Source organism: Podarcis tiliguerta (genome assembly GCF_965153285.1).
Source record: "Podarcis tiliguerta genome assembly, chromosome: 18".
Classification (NCBI taxonomy): Eukaryota; Metazoa; Chordata; class Lepidosauria; order Squamata; family Lacertidae; genus Podarcis; species Podarcis tiliguerta.
The window spans coordinates 12,581,798-12,604,550 of record NC_139551.1 but is presented as its reverse complement, the minus strand read 5'-3'; the positions used below and the strand labels follow the sequence as shown (position 1 = coordinate 12,604,550).

The 22,753-nt window shown below is 48.8% G+C and overlaps 1 protein-coding gene across 1 annotated transcript; it reads right to left on the bottom strand.

Annotated features, from left to right (window-relative positions):
• Window positions 1-595: 595 nt before the first annotated feature.
• On the bottom strand, window positions 596-22,347 carry LMNB2 (lamin B2). Its single transcript, XM_083422071.1, has 12 exons — window positions 22,007-22,347; window positions 20,546-20,682; window positions 14,161-14,317; window positions 13,032-13,157; window positions 12,056-12,226; window positions 11,656-11,781; window positions 11,036-11,256; window positions 10,583-10,871; window positions 10,351-10,458; window positions 9,919-10,038; window positions 4,649-4,753; window positions 596-3,993 (listed from the first exon to the last, which is right to left on the bottom strand). Exons 1-12 carry the CDS (start codon window positions 22,244-22,246, stop codon window positions 3,952-3,954), a joined length of 1,842 nt encoding a protein of 613 aa, XP_083278197.1. The 5' UTR covers window positions 22,247-22,347; the 3' UTR covers window positions 596-3,951.
• Window positions 22,348-22,753: the final 406 nt, after the last annotated feature.

Genomic DNA, 22,753 nt, shown 5'->3' with positions numbered 1-22,753 from the left:
ACCTCACCCTACCTCTAGCTCTAGCCCTGGTCCTCACCATAACTCTAAGCCTAACCCTAAGCATAAGCCTAAGGCAAAACTATTCAAAGTTTGAAACAAGTTACAATTTCGTCTACTAGTGGCAAAGATGTTGCTGCAGAAATATCATCAATCTGTTAGAGGACTGGGGGAACCCCAAACATTGATTTCTAAGGGACAAGGGGGTTGTGTTTAAATACTGACAGCATAGCAGTATTTCTAGTCCTAATCACCTCAATTTCCAGACTGCTGGATCATGTGCTCCCCTTGTTGCTGGATCAGGCTAAAGAACAGTGCGCACAGAACCAGTTTGCATGCAATGCTGCTCTGCTGGCCAGGGATATTCCTACGTGCGCATGGTAAACCCTTGCCATTCAAACCCATCCAAGCTGGACAGAAACCTTTCTTGCTCACCACTCCTTTGTGGAGAAATTGGCTTTTGGTACAGCAGTTTGAAGCCACAAAGACATTTGGTGGCTGTGAGTTAGCCCGTCTCTCTGAGGCTCAGCTTCCCTAACATCATAACCTATACTAGTAAAACCTTTGCCTCACAGGAGTTTACCACAATGACACCAGGTAAAAATGCAAAACATTTATTGGAGTGTTTCGTACAAAAGGTTTCCAGTCAGAAAAGGTATATTACAAATCCTTGAAAAACACAGAATTTGGCATGCATATCCATAATAAAGCAAAACAAATTTGAAATGCTAACGTCTAGATCCGTTTCCTCCAAAGGATGGGTAATGCCAACACCATCTCTTCCGCAGCATGCACTCCGAGTCTTTCCTGCCACCATGCAGAACAGCTGCTTCATGAACAAAACCTGCAAGTCAGAAATTCACTCTACAAAAATAAAAGTTATAATAAGGAAATCCTTTCTGAATGAAGAGAGGCAAAGTTTGCAACACTTCTTTAGAGTTTCAAATAGCTTATTGCTTGTGGATTTAGTGTCAATTGACAGGGCATGGGGCAGGCAGGTGTGTTTCGCCCACAGAGCAGTCTGCCCAAGACATCAGGAAGCGGAAACATGCTCAGTCATCCTACTGCTATGGTGAGAAGCAAAGACTCACCCCCATCCCCCAGCAAGCAACCCAGAGGTTTTCCACATCTTTTTAAGGGTTTGCTCTCTAGACTTTAGCATTTCAAGGCAGCGTTAAAATTTTCTAATAACCATATGTGAATAACAGCTCAGAGAGAATATAAATTTGCTTTTTCTAAGGGCAACGCCGGCCCCAAACATTCTGTCTCTCAGGTTGCAGCCCAACACCTCCACTCCCCAGTGGGAGCAAACAGAGTGGAAACTGAGGCCGGGAGGGAACTGGCCTCTCAGATGGGCTCCCACCTAGAGACAGAAAGTGGGATTTGGGGACCACTGGATTGGTGGGACGAGATCCATCCGGGCTGAACACAGCTCAAAGTGAGGTGAGGGACATCAACCTTGTGGGACCCTAGCCAAGGTTGTCCTGATCGTAAAGGCTGGACGCTGCTGGGCTCGGCCCTTTGAAGGCTTTTCACAGCGCTCAGCTCCTGGTTCTGCACTCCCTGACACAGCCTGAGCCCGAGGGAGACAGTGCAAGGAGCGGTTGACACTGGCCTTGGCATTTTCACAGCAACTGTTCTGGAACAGCAGTTGGGGGGGGGGTTCAGGGAGACCAAGAGGAAGGTGCCCTCCACAGCCGGTGGCCACCCTAAGTGCATGGCAAACAGCAGCACTTGGGGACTCTGCTCAGATCCTTGGCTCAGCTTTGCAGAGCAGTCAGGAACCCCCCTCCCCTCTGGCTCAGGCCAGCACAAGAAGAGCAGCCTGCTTAGCCCAGTAGCACATTTGCACCTTCACATCTTTAGTATTCACAGGAACAAGGAGACTGGCCTTGGAAGAGCAGCTGTGAGCACAGCAGGTGGCCAAGATGCTTGTAAGCCGGACCTGAGAAACAGAATTCAGAGGGACAAGAGAGCAATGTCTATGGCAAACACCCTCAGCCCCCTGGTCAAGCTGAGCAGAAGGAGCGTCATGCGGTAGAGGGGGAGGCAGAAGCCATACTTCCAAAAGGAATGCTTTCCACAAGTGGCTCCATGAAACAGAGTTCAACTTCTAAATCTAATATGCTTCTCTACCACGTAGCATCATTAAAATACCTGTGGAATATTAGCACCTCTGGGTTTTTTGTTTCTATTTTTAAATAAAAAGTAGGACATTTTGTTCCCCAACCCATCAGTTCCCACCCAACTTGCTCTGCACCAAAGCCTTGCCCGGCAACCCTCCCACCCTCCCCACAAGACCCTATGAACCAGAATATCTGCAGGGCTGTATCTCCTCTCTGTACACGTGCCCTAAAAGCATCATGGGCTGAGCCAGAGCCCTGGGGTCCCAGGAGTGGGGGGCAGGAGCTCCGACCCCTCACTGCTGCAAGTGGGATATGCTGCTTGCTGGCGCCACTAACTCTGCCCCAGACGCAGCCCTGCTTGCCCCTCAAGGGGATCCAGGGCTGCCGGGACACACCACCTTTGGACAAGTGCTGCTCAGCCAAGGCAGCTTCTTTCGTGGAGAACAGCTGTGCCAAGGATTCTGCAAGACCAAGGGTGGGGTGGGGAGAAGCTGAGCTGCCCTAGGAGGGGGTCACTGCCCACCTGCTCCAAATACTTATCACCTACCTGCCCATACCTTGTCCTCTCACTCTAGGAGGTGGTGCAGATCAGGGCAGAGTAAGCAGCGGCAGCATCTTCCCTAAACTCCCCTTCCAAACAAAGCATCCTGGAACTTGCAAGGCTGCCCAATGGGAGAGACCCATTGAGGCATGGGACAACACTGCTCGCAGTGCAACACTGAGCTTGCCTCTGCCCCCTCTGGGCAGTGTGGAGCGAGCTGCAAGGAAGAGGGACTCTGCAGAAGACGTCCCACATCCCCACCCACCACTGGTCTCCAGCGGCAAGACAAGCAGACAAGTCGCTTCTGGTTTTTTACTGCAGAGGATGGAGCAACACAGACCTCCAAGCGGAATCTGAGCATCCGACACGTCTTGTGTGAGGGCTCAACTCTGGATTTTGAGGGCAGAAACAGTTCCCACAAAATCTAGACTTCATAAGGGCTGGCCTTCAAGTGAGTTGCAACCATTGGATTCAGTGGGCCTTTGACTTGATTTGATACAACCCTGTTTCTAGGGTCATTCTGCAAGGAAGCAGCAATCTTAACCTCACTTGGGGAGTAAGCCCCACTGAAATCAACTAGACCTACTTCCGAGTAGACATGGTTAGGATTGTTCCCTGCTTGAAAGCATGGCAGCAGAACTTAGGCAGAGGAAGTTCTGCAATGACTTCAAACAAGCCTTGCCTTAAATCAGTGCTTCTCACTTCATCTCAGCTTCTGAGACCTCCATGCTCCACAGAGCTGCCCAAACTGTTTCAAGAGTCATTCTGGTCCTAGGAGCTCCAGGCCTTCTGAGGCACACCTAGGGTCAATGGCATGAAAATATCATTAATCCTCACATTTGCCACCTGGTTTTATCTGCACAACCACTGGGGTTGCCCCTGAGGGCACAGGCAGGCTTACACCCAGGGTCACTGCTTGACCACCTCCCCCCAGTACAAGAACAGGAAGGCCACAGAAGCAGACTGTCCACTCCAGAGTGACAACTTCAGCCATGCTGTCTCTTCCCTGGAAACTCCTGGAGCTGCATCACTCTTTGGCTTGCAAGTAAGACAACAAAGTAGACCATGGGCATTGCAAAGGGAAAGCAAATCTTCAAAAGATGGTGGCAGTTCTGGCTGATTCAAGTTCTCTCTTTTAGAAGTTTACTAAGAAACCATCTCCAAGAAAGAAAGAAAAAAAGGAGTGATCATATGAAATGTATAAAAATAGTTTCAGTGACTCTGGGCAGAGTCCCTGGGCAGAGCAAAAAAAGGAGAAAAGACGAGCAGAGACGGTTTCCCTTCCTCTCACATGACGGTGCAGCCCCTGGAGGTGGTCCTGGGATCCCCCTGGAGATAGAGAAGGAAGGAGGGCATCAGGAAGCAGCTCCCCAGGCGGCCCCGGCAGAACCCTCTCTCCTGCCCTGGCTAAAGATCAGAGAGGCAGCTTGGATAGAGCTCAGCCTAGCTGTCCTCTTAGCAGCTTCTACCACTTGGGGACCGACCACCCTAGAGAGAGGCAGGGTGGGTGGGTGTGCCACAGCCAGTTGGGTGCAGGAAGGAAAGAAGAGCAACTCCTGGGCACCACCCACAGCAGAGGTGAGCAGCTGGGAGTCCCTCCCTCCAAGAATCTGCCCTCACAAGTCCTCCCCTTTTCAAAGTGAGTCAGGACCCAGGAACGCTCCCTCTGCCACCCCAGGGAGGAAGAGACTCCTGACTTGGCCAATTTCTTCACTTTCCCTTCTTGAGCAGAGTCAACTCCCAACTCCTTAACCTTTGATAACTAAAAGGCTGGGCCTAAGCTGCTCGGCCTTGCTGTGTGTGTGAGAGGGGGGGGAGGGAGAGAGAGAGGGAGGGAGGGAGAGAGAGAGAGCGCAGCTGCCCCTTGGGAGAGACCAAGGTACCCCGTTGTCTCCTTGGAACCACCCCCAAACCATGGCTGCAGTCAGGCCCCAATCGATTCAAGCCTTGGTGGGTGGGTGGAAGTGTTTTTTCTTCCAGCTACCTGCTGGTGAAAGAGGTCTTCCTCCCCAAACTCTGCTTCCTCATCTTCCTCCCCGTTGTCCTGCAGCACAGCAGATGACTGAGTCAAACTCCTCACAGCAACTTCCTGAGAAGAAGTAGGAGAAACACAGCTCATGTTGAGTGTAGCAGGTGCTCAGTGAATGCTCAACTTCTGGGTTGAGCGCCATCGATCATGGCGGCTTCCCTCTGAAGCACCGGAGGGGAGAGCTTCGAAAAAATAGGGTTCTACCGCTACGGTGACGCAGTGAACCCCTGGAAATGTAGGTGGAGGAAGCCTACGTCCGTGGGACTCGGCGGGCACCAACAGCGCTCCCCCAAAACATTTCTGGGGCTCGGCAAGAGCTCCGGAGTGAAGCGGGGGTTGAAGCGGTGCTGAGAGTCAATCGCTTCTTTTTCGGAGTGACGTCGCGCAGCTGTGATCGGAGCAGCGCTCAACTTCTTCTTGAACAATTCGGACTAAAAAGAAGAATCCGTGAGTAGGAAAAGTACAAATACTTTAAAGGAACTTATAAAACTAAGTGAGAATTGAGACTTAATTGGATTTAATCGGACTTAAACAAATAACGTAATTGGACACCGAAGCGGGAAGGTATAAACAGGAAGTCAGCCTTCCGCCTGTAAATAGTGGAAAGCAAAGACTTGAGGACTAAAAACCCTGCAAAGTAAGGATTGAAAGGGTTGAAATCTGAAGTCTTTGGAAAGAAGTTCCCCCCTCGGGAAGCAGGGAAAGAGGGGGGAGAGCTTGAAACTTTTCTTGCCTGCGTTGAAGGAAGTTAAGCTACATTAAAGCTCACTGCCTGGACTCCCGGTCCTGACCTGTCAAAATTGAAAATGAAGTTTTGTGGACTGTGGAAGTGCTTAAAGGAACTTTTTATAAGGATTGGAGAACTTTTTGTGAAGTTGCGAGTTGTGGACACTGTGAGGGAATATTATTGTTACAAATTTGCTGCGAAAGGAGAGTGGGAGACATATTATCCCTTCAGTTGTAACATCTGCTAGGTCCCCCTGGTGGCCATTGAAACTGCTACAGAGCTATAAAGTAACTGAGGAAAATTCCATTGTTTCCCTTTGAGCTGATAAAGTTACAGCTGCAGAGTAACCTTGAAACAGTTGGCTTATGGCAGAGGAAAAAGGGGAAACTCAGCAATTTCAAGACAAAACAACAAGATCTGGCAAATCCTTTCACACGGGAAGGAGGGGAACCTTCCCAGAACCTACAGGAAGTGCCTCTATTTTACCTAAAGTTAAAGGAATGTCTGGGACAGAAGACCTCATTACAGCAGGATTTGCAAGGGTACAAGGATCAATAGACAAACTGACAGAAGAAGTGGCAGAAACCAAAAGACAAGTCGCGGAAATAAAAAGCCAGGTCGCAGAAACAAATAAAGGAGTAACAGAGGCCTTCCAAAAGATAGAACAAAACACGGCAAGCATAAAACAAAATACGGTTTCAATTAAGGAATTATTGGAAGTATCGGCAGAGACAAGAAAAATTGCTGAGGAGGCAAGGGGAGCTGCAGCAGCCACAGAGGAGAAATTACCACCGATGAACAGGCAACTTGAGGATTATAGAGCAAGATTTTCTATGCTGGAATTGAAAGATAAGCAAACGAATCTGAGAATCAGAAGCGTGCCAGAAATTGAGGAAGGAAGCCTGCGGGACCTTCTTACACAAGAATTTGAGAAATTTTGGAATTTGGAATCCGAGAAAGAGGAATTTAAGATTTTGAGTGCGTTTCGATTGGGAAGAACAAGCAAAAGAATTAAAATTAGAGATTGCCTGGTTACATTCAGAACCAAAGAAGAAAGAGATAAGGTTTTGGGACTACATTTTCAAAAACCCCTGGTAATCAATCAATCCAAAGTTGAAATTTTCAAAGATATCCCAAAACACCTCTTGGACCTTAGGTCAAACTACAAAGATCTGGTTACTCAATTAAGAAAAAACAACATTATCTTCAGGTGGGAATTTCTGGAAGGGCTCTCTTTCAGCATCAAGGGAAGAAAGATAAAAATAAAATCAGTGGAAGATAAGAACACATTCTTAGAAATCTACGAGGAGGATCTGCAGAAAGGAACTCTAAAAGTAACAGACCCATCGGAATCATCAGAGGAAGGGAGTGAAGACGTGACAGGAGCAAAACCGAAGAGGACTCGGAAGAAAAAGACACCACCGGACTTGACAGATAAAGATAAGACATTGGGAGCATCTGGAGAAACATAACAGAATAATAAATTAATTGTTAATAACGTAGTGACCGAGGAATTCAGAATAGAGAAAGGAACACGACAAGGTTGCCCAATCTCCCCTTTACTTTTTATATCAGTCCTGGAGGTATTGCTGAACACGATTAGAAAGGATCAATTGATCAGAGGGATACAGGTCGGAGCTAAACAATATAAATTAAGAGCATTTGCAGATGACCTTGTTTTGACATTGCAAGAGCCAGAATCCAGTGTAAAAAGAGTTTTAGAATTGATTCAGGAATTTGGTCGATTGGCAGGTTTTAAATTAAATAAAACAAAAACAAAGGTCTTGGTAAAAAACTTAACAGAAATTGAGAAAGAAAGGTTTCAGAATGAGACAGGTTTGACAGTAGTGAAAAAAGTGAAATATCTGGGAATTACTATGACTGCTAAAAATGGGAACTTATATAAAGACAACTATGAAAAATGTTGGTCGGAGATAAAGAAAGATCTAGAAATATGGTCAAATTTGAAACTCTCATTAATGGGTCGTATTGCCGTGATAAAGATGAATGTATTGCCAAGAATGTTGTTTCTATTTCAGACATTACAGATTATAGACAAAACTGACTGTTTCAAGAAGTGGCAAAAGGACATATCTAGATTCGTCTGGCAGGGCAAAAAGCCAAGGATAAAATTTCATAGAATCATAGAGTTGGAAGAGACCACAAGGGTCATCGAGTCCAACCCCCTGCCAAGCAGGAAACACCATCAGAGCACTGCTGACATATGGTTGTCAAGCCTCTGCTTAAAGACCTCCAAAGAAGGAGACTCCACCACACTCCTTGGCAGCAAATTCCACTGTCGAACAGCTCTTACTGTCAGGAAGTTCTTCCTAATGTTTAGGTGGAATCTTCTTTCTTGTAGTTTGTATCCATTGCTCCGTGTCCGCTTCTCTGGAGCAGCAGAAAACAACCTTTCTCCCTCCTCTATGTGACATCCTTTTATATATTTGAACATGGCTATCATATCACCCCTTAACCTCCTCTTCTCCAGGCTAAACATGCCCAGCTCCCTTAGCCGATCCTCATAAGGCATTGTTTCCAGGCCTTTGACCATTTTGGTTGCCCTCCTCTGTACACGTTCTAGTTTGTCAGTGTCCTTCTTGAACTGTGGTGCCCAGAACTGGACACAGTACTCCAGGTGAGGTCTGACCAGAGCAGAATACAGTGGCACTATAACTTCCCTTGATCTAGATGCTATACTCCTATTGATGCAGCCCAGAATTGCATTGGCTTTTTTAGCTGCCGCGTCACACTGTTGGCTCATGTTAAGTTTGTGGTCAAATTTAAAATATTAACAGATGCAAAGGAAAGAGGAGGCTTTGCCCTGCCAGATTTGAAACTCTACTATGAAGCAGCAGCTTTTTGCTGGCTAAAAGAATGGCTACTTCTTGAAAATACAGATATTCTGGATTTAGAAGGATTTAACAATGTTTTTGGTTGGCATGCATACCTATCGTACGACAAGGTTAAAGTGCATAGAATGTTTAAAATCCACATTGTTAGGAATGCATTGTTTAAAGTATGGATAAGGTACAAAGATTTGCTTGAAAACAAGACTCCAAGGTGGTTGTCCCCAATGGAGGCTAAAGCACACAAAAAACTCAATATGGAGGCCAACTGGCCAAAATATTGGGAGATATTAGAACAAGACGGAGACAAACTGAAACTACAGAGTTTTGATAAATTAAAAAGCAAAGTCCGAGATTGGCTTCATTATCATCAAACAATGGAGGCATTTAAAATGGACAGGAAAATTGGCTTCCAGGTGGAAAAATCAAAATTGGAAACAGAACTGTTAGAACCCAAAACTAAGATTTTGTCAAGAATGTACAACTTGCTGTTGAAATGGAATACACAGGATGAGGAAGTGAAATCAGTGATGGTTAAATGGGCCCAAGACCTGGGTCATAATATGTTTGCTGACTGGGAACGGTTATGGACCACTGGTATGAAATTTACGGCATCTAATGCTTTAAGAGAGAATATTATGAAAATGATATACAGGTGGTACATGACACCAGTCAAGCTTGCAAAAATATATCACTTACCCGATAATAAATGCTGGAAATGTAAAGAGATTGAAGGTACATTCTTTCACCTTTGGTGGGCATGCCCAAAGATAAAGGCATTCTGGGAGATGATTTATAATGAGCTGAAAAAAGTGTTTAAATACACATTCTCGAAGAAACCAGAAGCCTTTCTCCTGGGTATGGTTAGCCAACAGGTGCACAAAAAGGATAGGACATTCTTTATGTATGCAACAGCAGCAGCAAGGATACTCATCGCACAGTATTGGAAGACACAACAGCTACCCATACTGGAAGAATGGCAGATGAAAGTTACTGACTATATGGAATTGGCAGAAATGACCGGCAGAATCAGAGACCAGGGAGAAGAGACGGTGAAGGAAGACTGGAGAAAATTTAAAGACTATTTACAAAAACATTATAAGATAATGAACGTTTGATGACATTAGTTTGAGATTGAATGGTTTTTAGTTAAAAAGTGAATTGAGAAAGACTCAATAATTTTATTAGATCAAAGGAAATGTAATTATATATTAGACTTTAAGAGTATCAGGAAATCACACTATGATAGAGGGAAAGAATCTGCGGACAGAATATTTGATTTGGAATACAGAGAAGGAAGGTCTGGGGAGGTCGGAGAAATAAGTTAATGTAAAGAATACAAAGAGACAAAAACTGTTTTTAATATGTTTATTTTCTTTGTTGTATTTTGCTGTTTTGTGTTTGTGTGTTGTAGTGTTTACTTTTTTGTTTTTTCCTCTCTGTTGTGGGGATGTTTGTTTATTGTTGTTTCATGTTTCTTCTTTTTGTAAAACTTAATAAAATATTATTACAAAGGCAAAAAAAAAAAAAGTGAATGCTCAAAGGCAGCTTCTTTGTCATGTCCTTGCATCAAAAGCAAGGCAACCTTTTCTTCCCTATTTGGCTTCTCCAGCACTTCCACCCACAGTGCCCCCCTTCGGAGGACCTACCTCTCCATCAGAGTTCACCAGGTAGGTGCGGACACTGGTCCCGGTGCCCCAACTGGTCTGGTGCTTCCACACAAGGACAGAAGGTGGGCTGTGGGCCACCCCAGCATCAGCTGCCCAGATCTAGCAAGAAAGAGACTCCCTCATTCACAGGAAGGGCACCCTTGATCCTTCATCACGCCAGAGGGAGCAGCTCTCCAAGCTGACCCCAATGGCCAGCCCTCCAAGTGGCAGAGGCATCTGGGCTTCCTGCAGGGACCCCCCCCCCCAGTCGCAGGGTGCCTTTTCTCCACTGGCTGCAGGAAACAACCAAGGAGGTTCTGCATCGGGCACGGAAGGTGGGCAGAGCGTGAGCAGGTCTCTGGATACTGGGCAACCAATACCCTCCCTTCCAATGAGGAGGCCTTTTCTCCCGAGAAAAGAACCATGACTTACTGTGACCGCCTGCCCAGCCCGGAGGACATATTTTGGGGTAAATTTGTAAGCCACCTCTTCTCCCTCGCCAATCTTTTTCTTCAGCCTCCAGTTCCCAAGAGACTGATCCTGAGGGAGAAGCAGCGGGACTCATGGAGCAGCAAAACCAGCCCCAGGGCCAGGCCAGTCAAGGAGGGAAGCCTGAAGGCCCCAACGGTGCTTCTGAGCCAAGACCTCTCTCCCCGCAGCCTACCTTGTCAGAGCGGTTCTTCAGCTGAACATACTTCCCCTCTGGGTCCACGTCCTCGATGCTGATGCTGCCCTTGGCAGAAGCCTGCTGGGAAGTCTGGAAGGCGCTGCTACTGCTGGCACTGCTGCTCCTGGTGCCCAACCCGCTGGAGCCACTGCCAGAGAGCTCTTCTGCTATTTCCAGGCGCTTCCGCTTCCCCCGGGAGGAGCGGGTGGCGGAAATGCCGCTGCTGGACGAGGAGGTGGCCCGCGAGACAGTGATACGGGCTGAGGGGCTGGGGGACAGCTTCAGCCTGGCGGGGAAAGGCAGGCGAGGGTCAGCGGGCAAGAGCAGTGAGGGAAAGGCCTGCAGCACATCCAGCCAAAGAACCAAGCTGCTGGCGCCACTGCCCAACACAGAGGAGCACCCATGTGCGCTCTGCTCCTTCCTCTCTCTCCCTGCTTCCTCCCTCCGTACCTCTCCTCTTCCCCTTCGAGGAGCTTCCGGTAGGCGCTGATCTCCATGTCCAGGGCCAGCTTGACATCCAGGAGCTCCTGGTACTCCATCAGCTGCTGCTGCATCTGGTCCTGCATCTCTGTCATCTCCCTCTCCTTGGCGTCCAGCATCTTCCGGAACTTCTCTCGCTCACCAGCCATCAGCTCCTCCAGCTCCCGTATCCGGTCTTCTGCGGCGTTCGCCTGCAGGAGAAAGAATAGCGCTGGCCTGGGACCCAGAGAGAGAAAGCCTCCCGGGTGGAAGGGCACTGTGAAAGGAAAGGGGGGCTAGGGCCAAAGCACTGTGCAAGCAGCCCCTCCCTCACCCAGCCCAAGGGCAGGGCTAACCCCACAGGGAAGGCCTGGCTCAGAAACAATCAACTGGAAAGGAACACTTGAACATACGAGGAACGTACGAGGAACATACGAGAAACACTGTCCTGAGCTGAAAGGAGTTACTACAAATAAACACAGGAGCTTCTCCGGGAGGTATAAAAGGGCACACGTAGTACAAGGTAGCTTTGTGAGACCAGGACAGCCCCGGGCAGTCCAGAGCTGAGACTGGAAGGCAGAAGGGGGTGTGAGAGGCTGCCTTTACCTCACCTGCTTCTGCAGCCCTGAAAGCTGGTAGCTGAGGGATTCAATCCTCACGCGGGCCTCCTTCAGCTCCTCCCGAGCAGCACTGGCAGCTTTGTCGTTCTGATCGGAGCAGAGTTTGGCATTCTCCAGCTGAAGGGAGATGGAGGAAAGCGTCAGGCTGCTCCCAGGGCCCTTCTGCCTGGAGATCTGCTGTACAAGGCACTGGGCACTCCCCCCCCCCCAGCCCCCAACACCAAGGAGCACCACAGAGAGCAACAGATTCCAGGAGGAGGGAGCTCCTGAAGCCCCTTGAACAGAAGCACTCCTGGCCGCTGACGTGGAAGGAGTGCAAGGCCAAATGGACAGCAGCCGCCTCCCACGTCAAGCCTTTCCCAGACCCCTCAGCATCTGCCTCCTCCCTCACCTTGGCCTGGTAGGTCTGCTCCACCTCCAGCTTGTAGAGCCGGACCTGCTCGTCATGCTGCCGGCGAAGGTCTTCTAGCGTCTGGGAGAGTTTGGACTCGCACTCCTGCTGGCGGCTGCTATCCACCTCCACCAACTGGCGCTCGTGCCGCTTCCGTGTCTCCCGCACCTCCTGGGAGTGGGGAGCAAACCCAGGCCAGGGCTCAGGCTCGCAAGACCCCTTGCAGGAACCAAGGCCCTCAAGGACCACCCCTCAAGGCCCCGTCCAGGAAACACCAGTCCAAACACAACAGGAAGACTGAGAGGTACATCATCACACTCACTTTCTCACGCCCATTCGGGGTGGAGAGTGCTGGCAAATGCCTATTCCAGGAAGATTCATAAAATGCAGGGAAACCTCAAGAGGGAATTGGGTGGTAGGAGAGGTCTCCTGCCTCCCAGCCCCAAAGCAGCAGGTCCCAAGGGTGGGCATGACCCACTGCAGACATCCAGGAAATCCAGTCATCAGGTGCCACCGTCCCCACCTCACATCCAGCCCCAAGATCTGGGCTGGGGAGTGATCTGGGTGCTGGACCAAGCCTGCCCTTTGCACCTCTGAGCTGCCAGCTGGGGTCTGGAGGGGTCTGCTCCCCCACCGCCAATACAGGATCACACAAGTGCCTCCAGCATAAGAGAGGGACTCGGAGGAAAGGAATGAAGCTCCTTGGGTGCACACCCTGCTCCCTGGTGACCAGAGCAAAAAAGGCATCAGGGAAAAAGCTCCTGGTGGGGACAGATGCGAGGAACACCAACAGCAGGATAGGTGGCTACTTTTCCCTGGCATGCTCAAAGGGACCCTTCTCCTTCACAGCTCAAACCCAGCAAGACCGTGATGGAGAAGGGGGCCCTGTCTCCTCTCCCACCCTGCCCACTCACCCCACCCCACCCAACGGCAGCCGCAGCCCAAGCAACCCAGCAGCAGCAGCAGCAGGTTCTACCTCTTCAAAAATGTTCTTCCTGAAGTCAAGCTCCTCTTGCAGACTCTGGCAGCGATTCTCCAGGTCCACCCGCATCAGAGTCTCCTTCTCCAGCTGCTTCTTTGCCACAGCGTGACCATCTTCTGACTGGAAAAGGCATTGAAGGCAGAGAGTGTGAAAGGGGAGCAAGTGTCCAAATGTCCAGGGGAGTCGTGCTGGAGATGGGTCCTGCACACTTCCCACTGCCTGCCCAACCTCTTGGCTCAACACGAGACATGGTCAGCCTCAATTCACACATGCAGTTCTAGCAGCTGCATTGGGGCCTAATTCTGACTGTGCCTTTTCCAAGCCCATTCAGAGCCAAGGCTTCTGCAGCCTTGCTGGATGCAACCAAGCAGGGCACAGCACCTTATGCTGTTGGCAGCACTGCCGCAGACTGGCCTCCCAATTTAGACATGCAAATACTGACTATGAGTACTCCTTGTGGAAGGAGTTACACTTCAACCATGTAGGCGGAGGGAGTCCCAGATAGTGTGCCTCCACCCCCAAAACAGACACCAGCAGTCAGCAACTCCTAGAGAAGCCCTGCCCCCATCCAAGATGAGCCTCATGTAGCACATTAGCACCATCAGAGCAAACAGGAAGGCAAATTTCAGCACCTGGCAAAGAATAATTTGGTCCAGAGATGAACAGCTTCCACACAGCTCCTGGAGTGAGAAATGTTGGGGGGGGGGGGAGGGATGAAACCTGCCAACGTGTCCCTTCGGCTACAGGCAGGAGCTGAAACACCAGCATTTCTTAGGCCCTGTTCAAGTTTGGGGCAACCCCAAGGACTCAGCCAAGGACTCCCATGGTTCCAAGTAGGCCATGAGGGAAACAGCCTCTGGCTTCCTCACGCTGCCAGACTACTGGAGCCAAGGAACCTGGTGCCGGGACTTCATTTTGGCATCTTAGCATCAGCAAGAGACTCAAAGCAGCAGGAGCTCAGCCCAGAGACAAGGGAGGCCCTTGCACACAGCTGACCCGCAGCCAGGCTGAAGACCCGCAGCCAGGGATGAAGATGATGCCTATGGAGCGAATGCAGACGGCCCCTTCCCTGCTGCTTCTCAGGATGCTCTCTGCCTCTGCTGTGGAAACCCCCCCCCTTTACCTTGGCCAGCTGTGCACGCAGGTCGGCCACCTCCGCCTCCAGGTTGCGCTTCTCTGTCAGGGTTGCCGTGAGTTCTGCTTCACTCCGATGGAAGAGGACTTCCAGCTCCTTGATGCGGCCCTGAGATGTGGACCACTCCCCATCTTTCTTTTTGTAGCTAAGGAAGGAAAGAAAGGAAGACTCAAAAACAGCTTCCGCTGTCATCCGAGTCGCAACAAACTCCTGCAAGATCTGGCCCCTCCTCACCCTGGGGCTATGGGCAGAGCACCTCCTCAAAGCATTGCAGCACCAGGTCGTTCTGCCTCTAGCAATCAGAGCCGAACTGACAGGACAGCAAGGGAAGTGTTCCTACATAGCAAACATGTGACCTCTGTGTCTTTCGCGTGCATATATACACGCACACAAAGAGTGACAGGAAAACTACCTCCTAGATTTGTGGGGAACATTTGGAAATTACCGTATTTTTCGCCCTATAGGGTGCACTGGCCCATAGGATGCACCTCGTTTTTTTTGGGGGGGGGGGGGGAATGAATTTTTAAAAAAATTATTCCCCCCCCCCAGCCGCGGGGCTGGGGCGGGGGAAGCCTGAGCTTCCCCTGACCCCAGAACAGACTGCTATCCGCAAGCCTTGCGAGCCCGGGAGCTCCCGCAGGGCACGAAAGGCTTGCGGACATCTTGATATAATATACAGTTTGATGACTGGGTTAAGGTATGGAAGGAAAATTTAAAATTCACAGCATGTACTACGTTAAAGGAAAATGTTATGAAAATGGTATACAGATGGCACATTAAACCAGCAAAATTAGCGAAAATGTTTAAGATATGTAATAAGTGCTGGAAATGTAAAGAAAAAGAAGGGACATTCTATCATATGTAGTGGGATTGTAAGAAAGTGAAAGGCTTCTGGGAGACGATATATAATGAATTGAAAAAGATGTTAAAATATACATTTGTAAAGAAACCAGAGGCTTTTCTTTTAGGAATGGTAGGAAATGAAATAAATAGAAAGGACTGTAAACTTTTCCAATACGCAGTAACAGCAGCAAGAATATTATTGGCCCAAAAATGGAAACAGGAGGAATTACCGACGCTCGAAGAATGGAGAATGAAACTGATGGACTATGCACAACTGGACAAATTAACTGGGAAGATCAGATATCTACGTGATCAAAAGTTCATCGAGGACTGGGGAAAATTTGTCGAGTATCTGAAAAGTATATGTGATGAGCAAACAACGCTGGTAGGGTTTCAAGAAGTTCTGTGAAATTTGAGGAGTATTGTCAAAATGAAATATGATTGGGAGGGTATACTTAAAGGCAATACTAAATAAGGGAATGTGTAATCCAAAATTAAATATGGATGATTGTCAGAGAAGCTGAAGAAAGTCCAAAAGAGATAATTTGTGAAAAATTTTGATATGGAATTAGATGTATATTTGAAAATCAATAAAAATTAGTATAAAAAAAGAAAGAAGGAGAGCCTGTGTGTCGGTCTGTTTTTGAAGGGGGAGCCCTTTCTCTCCCCCCCTCCCTCCTTTAAAACAAATTTTTTTCCCACACCACTGCCATAGCTAGTTACCTCTCCCTCCCCACCCCCTCTTCTTCTTCCCATGTCTCCTCTTCCTTCTCTCCCCCTCCCCCTCCCTCTCTACATACCCGCCCCCTTCCCCCCCTCTCTTTAAAGAAAACACATACACTCTTACACACATACCACTGTAGTATACTTTCCCCTCTCATACTATAGCTAAATCACTGCAATCTATAACCACTGTTATTACTCTACTTTCTCTTCTACTCTACCTTCCCCTCTCTCAGGGGTTGCCAGAGCTGGCACCGAAAGGCGCGGGCATCCAGTAAGGTCCCTTTTCTTAAGTTTGCAATGATAGGTAGGAGATTACCAGGAGGGATAACCTGGGAGGAACTGGGCAGGACAGGGCAGAGTGAGAAAACACCCTGGGAATAAGGAAAAATGAGTGCCGAAGGTCTGGGGAAGAGGCCAGATAGGTCAGGACTCGAGGGAAACCCTGTGAAACTTGTTAGTTAACGGAGGATAGAAGAATCAGTGAGAAAACCCCTATACAGGTTAACTGGAGCCCTTACCGACCCCCCTTTTCTTTTCCCCTTTCTATCCTAGACACGCATGAATTAAGAAATGGGTACCCCGATATGGGGTACCCCATCGACTGGTCAGCGACAGAGGAGGTCCTAGGGCAAGACCTCCTTTTGTCCTGGGAACAGAACTCCTACATCCAACTTCTTGGTCAGGTGGCTAAGGAAACTCCCTACCAGAACTGTTGGATCTGCGCTCACGCACCCAGCCACCTCCAACAAAGTCTTCCGCTAGTACCAGTAGCTGTAATGCTGGAACAATACTGCTCTGGAGGCATTGCCTCCTGGAACTTAACTGCTTTGAACCTTACTCACCAATACTCACTTAACAGGTCCAACCAAAGGACCCCTTTGCCGCTGCTTCACCGGAAAGGGGACCTCCACAGAAACTAGTACCTGTAACATCAACCTTGAGATCCTAGCTACTGGGAAAAGTAACTGTCGCCGACCCAACAGAATCCCAGACCTTTCCAAACCTCACCCTCACCTGGGCTGCCACAGTGGGTCACCCATCCCCATGGAGGCCAGAGCACTCGGACCTTATGCTTTTACAGACTTTTGCGTCTGGTAGAATAGTGTCATTCCTCAGTAGCTTGTTCTGGGTGTGTGGACATACGAGCATATACAGTGGTACCTCGGGTTAAGTACTTAATTCATTCTGGAGGTCCGTTCTTAACCTAAAGCACCGCTTTAGCTAATGGGGCCTCCTGTTGCCGTTGCGCTGCCGGAGCACGATTTCTGTTCTCATTCTGAAGCAAGGTTCTTAACCCGAGGTACCACCGTACCTCGATAAGTCCACACATGTCAGGATCCTGCTTTGTGGGGTACATTGTCCAAGAGAAGGCAGGGTCCTACTGGATAGTGGAAGGATCCTGAGTGAGAAGCAGGGAAGGGAAGACCTCCCAAGGTCAAAGACTGTCCCTTAGAGGGTGTAAGAGAACTTATGATAATCCTGAAGGACTTTAAAGAGGAGTCAGGATTGGGAGTAAATCTGGAGAAGTCTGAAATTTTATTTTGGAATGTAGATAAAGAGAAGGAAATTGCAAAAATGAGAAAGATGGATATCAACAGGGGGGAAATTAAATACTTGGGGGTAAATATTATTTAAAATATTGCAAGGATTTCAGATGTAAATTACATAAAAGGGTGGAGGAAGATCAAGGAGGATATAAAATCATGGAAAAATAAGAATTTATATATTCTAGGTAGGATTAGAGCAGTTAAAATCTTTCTGGTACTGAAATTATTATATTTATTTCAAGTAATTACACTACCCATTAGGAAAACATGGTTCAAAACATGGAAGAAGGTATTTAAAAATTGGATTTTTGGAAGTAAAAGAGTTAGAACCTCAGACATAGTAAATGATTCATCTCAAGAAGAGATGGGATGGGGAATACCAAACTTAAGAATTTTACTATGAAACGTTCCAATTGAAAAATCTAATAGATATTGGATATAAGAATGGGATTAAATGGATAAGGCTGGAGAATGAACTAAATGAAGGAATAGGAAGAGAAGGGATATTTAATAGACATATTAAAGCGGCTTTTAAGAAGACAATAGGACCAAGGAAAACTGGGTTAGGAATCTGGAAGAACCGGAATATGAAATGCATGCCAACATACTCAAGGTGGATGCTGTTAAAATATCTGCAAGGGTCAAAGGTGGAAGAAATTAGAAGATCAGGGATTTTATAAATTAAAAGATATGTTCGATGAAGGGAATTTAATTATAAAAAACAGTTTTTTTAAAAAAAATAGGAAAACAATATTGGCTGAAAGTGCAAGAACTTTACGATTTAATAAAAAGAGCAGAGGAAACAATGAGGACAGAAATGAAAATAGATATGGTGCTAAACAAAAGACAAATAACGGAGAAAGGGATAGCAGGGGTGTTATATAAACTGATGATAGGCGACAAAGAATGAAAAGGATAATTCAGATTAAATGGGAGCAGGAAGGTATGAGCCATTCAAACAAGGCCCAAAAATTGATGAAGAATATGAATATTAAAATAGAAAAGTATAAAGAATTAAGTAGAAATTTTTTATTAAAATGGTATAGAACTCCGGCACAAATGGTGTATATAGTGAAAGGGTTTAGTCCCAAATGACGGCATTGTGGTCAGGAAAAAGGACCACACGTGGTGGGAATGTAATCTGATTATGGAATATTGGCAAAAGATTACAAAGGTAATTTTTGGATTATTTCAAATAAACATAGAAGTTAATAGGGATTTGTTATTTTGGGAATACTGGGAAATAACAAAGTAAAAAGTAATAAGCAAGAGTTATACAAGATTATGATTCTAGCTGGAATGGCAGTTATTGCTTTAGGATGGAAAGAAAAGGCCAAATGGAATATGGAAAAATGGAATGATTCTGTTTTTGAATACTTACAATCAGAAATATTTGAACATATAGTAGCAGAGGATAGATCGGAAAATAAATGCCAAAAAATCACAAATAAATGGGCATTTTAGAGGAACTGTAAGGGGGGAAGCCAACCCTAACATACAAGCTCGAATGAACAGACTGTGTACATGGATGAAGAAGGAAGGCCTGACGGGGGGGGGGGGTTGGAGGAATTTTTTATTTTTTTAGAAAAAATGATTGATTGAATTGATTTTGTTATGTAAGCCTTTTTTCAGAAACCATATATATTAACATTATGTAGTTATGCACTGTAGTATGAATTTTGTTTTATATTCTTGGTCTTATAGAATATATATAATAATGTTATGTTACAAAGCAAATTTAATAAAACAGGTTAACAATTTTTTAAAAAAAAACAAGTAAAAGATTGTGAGAAGGAAAGCTCTCAGGGGCGAGCTGGGAAGGCCACTCACTTTCTGTGTGAGACAAGAGTTAAGGGTTGATTTTGAGAAAGGACACTGTGATTTCTTTCCCCTTTCTGTTTTGTTCTTATTTAGATTAGGTTCTTTTATCTTAATGTATTTTTTAAAACTATTATTAAAATCTTATGTTTAAAAAAAAAGGAAGGCAGGATCCCATCAGAGGACTGACTTGGAAGGACCTGGCAAGTAACATGTGCATCATTTTTAAAGTGCATGTTTCTTTGTTTTAAGCGCAGAAAACCTCGTTCTTCCTCCAACCAATATCTGATCTGAGTCGCAGGCAGTGCAAGGCAGAGGGCAAAGTATTTGGAGCCTCATTCCAGGTTTGCAGAAAGCAAGACCTTGATATGCTAAGCATCTGGCAGTTGACCAGAGCAGAATTTCACTTTCAGATGCAGCAGCAAACCACTGAGCAAGCGCAGGATTTTAAAAGCTCATATCCAGGACAGTAAAAATGGCACTCGCCACAAGCAGAGCAGCCAAACTTACACACCAGGGAGAAGTCAATGGTTTGTCAGCAACTCAGTTTTATTCAGAGGAGACCCACGACCAAAGTCAGCCGTGTCTTTTACTTTCAGTGGGTCTACTCTAAGCAACACTAGCCCTGGATAAACCCTAGCGTCCATGCTCCATTGTCTTGCAACTTTAGCTCCAAGCAGAGAATGTTTCATTCAACGTGGATTCCTGAAAAAAAAACAGGAAATCTGCACCCACTGGGACCCAAATCTATTCCCCATGTCAGCATGAAGGCTAGCTAACAAACTCACCAAGAGCTTGTGAGAACTTTGGTCCTAACTTCATGTCACACGCAAAAGGTGTGCAGCAAACAGTTCCAGAGAGCCACACCTTCTGCAGGGAAGCAACTCCTGGAATGGGGGTGTAATTTGGAGCAAAAAACAGTGTATGTGTGGGCTGGTTGGGCTCTTAGCATCCTTTTCTCCAGCCTGCTCACCCACCCCCAGATTCTTTCCACAATATTTAAGGAGAGGGAATGCTTTCCTGCTGGAAAGCAGCAGGCAGGGAAAGCAGATAGCCTCAAGACCAGCCTTGGGAAGCCTGCAGCCTGGGGTCCAAATTCAGCCCTCCAGATCTCTCTCTGTGTCCCTTGAGAATCTCTCCCTGGGTGGGAAGCATCCTCACACTGTGAGAATGCTTTCCCTTCCCTGCACAAAGGGTGGGGGAAGGAGTGTGTGCACATGTGTGTGCAGCAATCTCTGATGTGTGGGGGGCCAGCCCCTCCCACCGCAGGCGGCTCCCTCAGAAGGTGGTCTGTGGCCTGAAAAGGGTTTTCCACCCTGCTTCCTTGGACTCTGCCGCTGGTGGGCGGGGACAAGCACATCACACTAGCTTGTGTGCAACACGTGTTCCGGCCCAGACATGGTCACTCCTAAAAATCCTGGCAGCATGGCTTCCCTTACCTCTTGGCAAGCTCATCAAGTTCTGCTCGCAGCTTCCCAATTTCAATCTGCAGCTTGGCCCTCTCTCTGGCCGTCTCATCAAGAACTCTCCGGGCATCCGCCAACTCTGACTCATAGAGGGCCTTGATGCCGGTCACCTGCACAGAGGGGAGAATCAGGTACCCCCACCAGCCTCTGGAGAATATACAGAGCAGCAGAAGGGTGGGTGCCATTTGCCCCCCTCCAAAGCATGGAGAAGAGCCCCCCCCCCAGGCCACAGCAGGAAAGGGGCAAAAGAGGCCAAGGCCACAGCAGAAGAGCAGTGTGGGAGCCACTTTCTCCTCCCAGAGCAGCAACATCTATTATCTTCATCCTCCTGCCCCTATTTCTCCAGAAATGCCTTTTCCTGCTCCTTTCTGAACAGCCTACCTCTCAGCAACTCTGCCATTTTGGGGGGTCCTGCCCATATAACGATTCAGTGTCATTAGAAGCAACATGAAGCACTCAGCCAACCACCAAAAAGAAATGTTGCCCTAGCAATAGGATTGGGTCCTTATTTAGAGCTTTGGACGCCTTGGGAAAAGCAGACCAAGCGAGAGTGCTGTCCATATTCCAGCCACTCTGGAAGGGAGGCCAAGGACATCCCTGCGCAGAACTGAAGCTCTGAAATGGCGCAGCTCAAGGCTGCCCCAGGAAACAGGGCACTTTGCCACAAGGCTTTGTCCACAGCCAGAGGAGCAGGAAGCCCAGCCCCACCTGCAGGGCCATGGGGTCCCCATCTCTGCTCAAGCGGGAAGCTGGACGGAAGCAAGGGAGCAGCTGAGCTAGGGGCATGCAGGCGATGACAGATGCCTCCCGACAAAGGAGGCGGCGGCTTCTTCTTTTCTTGTCCCACCAGGCTTTCCGAACTTTTTGAAGGGACCAGCACAGAAAAGTCTCTGGGAGGCCGCTGGGGTAAGAGGGGCCTCCCAAGAGCTTTCGACCAGCTGTCTCACCCAAGCCCCGAGGCAGGAGGAGGGAAGAAAAGCGCAAGAGCGGAGTGGAGCAACAAGAGGCAGCAGCTTCTCCGGCGAGAAGAAGCCGGGAGGGAGCGGCCGAGAGGGACCGGCAGCGGGGAGAAACCGACGCGAGGGGAGATCCTGCGATCCCCGAGGACAGCACGCATGCACACCCACGCCCCCCCTTAGGAAACCGCCAGAAGGTTCCGCCCCTTCTGCTCCTGGGACTCCCGGGGTGAGCTAGATGCCCTCGGGGCCACCTCGCCAGCAATGGAGAGCCGCCTGGCGTGGCGAAGCGAGGCTGCCGGGGCGGCGGCTCTTCTCGCCCCCACCGCCGGGCTGTCGCGACCCGCTGGACGGCCGAGGTCGCCCTCGCGAACCCCTCCCGAGGCGCGACAGCCCCGCGAGGTGGGCCGCCAGAGGGGCGGGACTCTCGCACAACAGCCCGGCCAGGTAGGCCGCCCCTCCTCCCTCCGTGGCGCACCTCTCTCGTGACCACCTCCTCCTTCTCGGAGACGCGCAGCAGCAGCCGGTCGTTCTCGAGCTCGAGGGCGCGCACCCGCTCGATGTAGTGGGCCAGGCGGTCGTTGAGGTGCCGCAGCTCCTCCTTCTCCTGCAGCCGCGAGATGCGCGTCGGCGACAGAGGGGTTCCGGCCGGCGGCGGCGCTCTGGGGGTGCCCGGGGAGGGGGCCGGAGGGGCGGCCGAAGGCGGAGAGGAGGACATGGCGGCGACTCCTCATTCAATCCGCCCGGCACTGGGCGGGAAGGCGAGAGCGAGGGCGGCACAAAATGGCGGGCCCGCGCGCCAAGCTCGGAGGAGTCGCCGCCTCATGCGGTGCACCACGGGAAATCGAGTCCTCCGCCCGGGCCAATCGGAGGCGGCGGCGGAGCTTCGCGGGCCTTCCGCAAAGCACCCTGGGGAACGTAGTCCTCTCCCTCATGGCCCTCGCAGCCGCCATTTTGTCGCCTGGAGGCGGTTTTGTGTGTTTTCTCCTCGCGCGCTCGCCTCGAAACGCGTTTGTTTGTTTGGATACGTAAGTTTAAGCGACACGTTATGGCGCAATCAAAGTGGTCTGTTGGTGGAGATGAAGTTTCCCGCCTTCCCAGGAAAGAGCGAGCGAGGCTGGCTCCTCCTCCCGTGCCTCCTCTTTGGGCGCCCTTCTCCACGTTGTCCCTCAGGCACGGGCTCCGCTGGAGGGGCCTCCTATCCAGCCTCCTGGTGAGGGAGCTG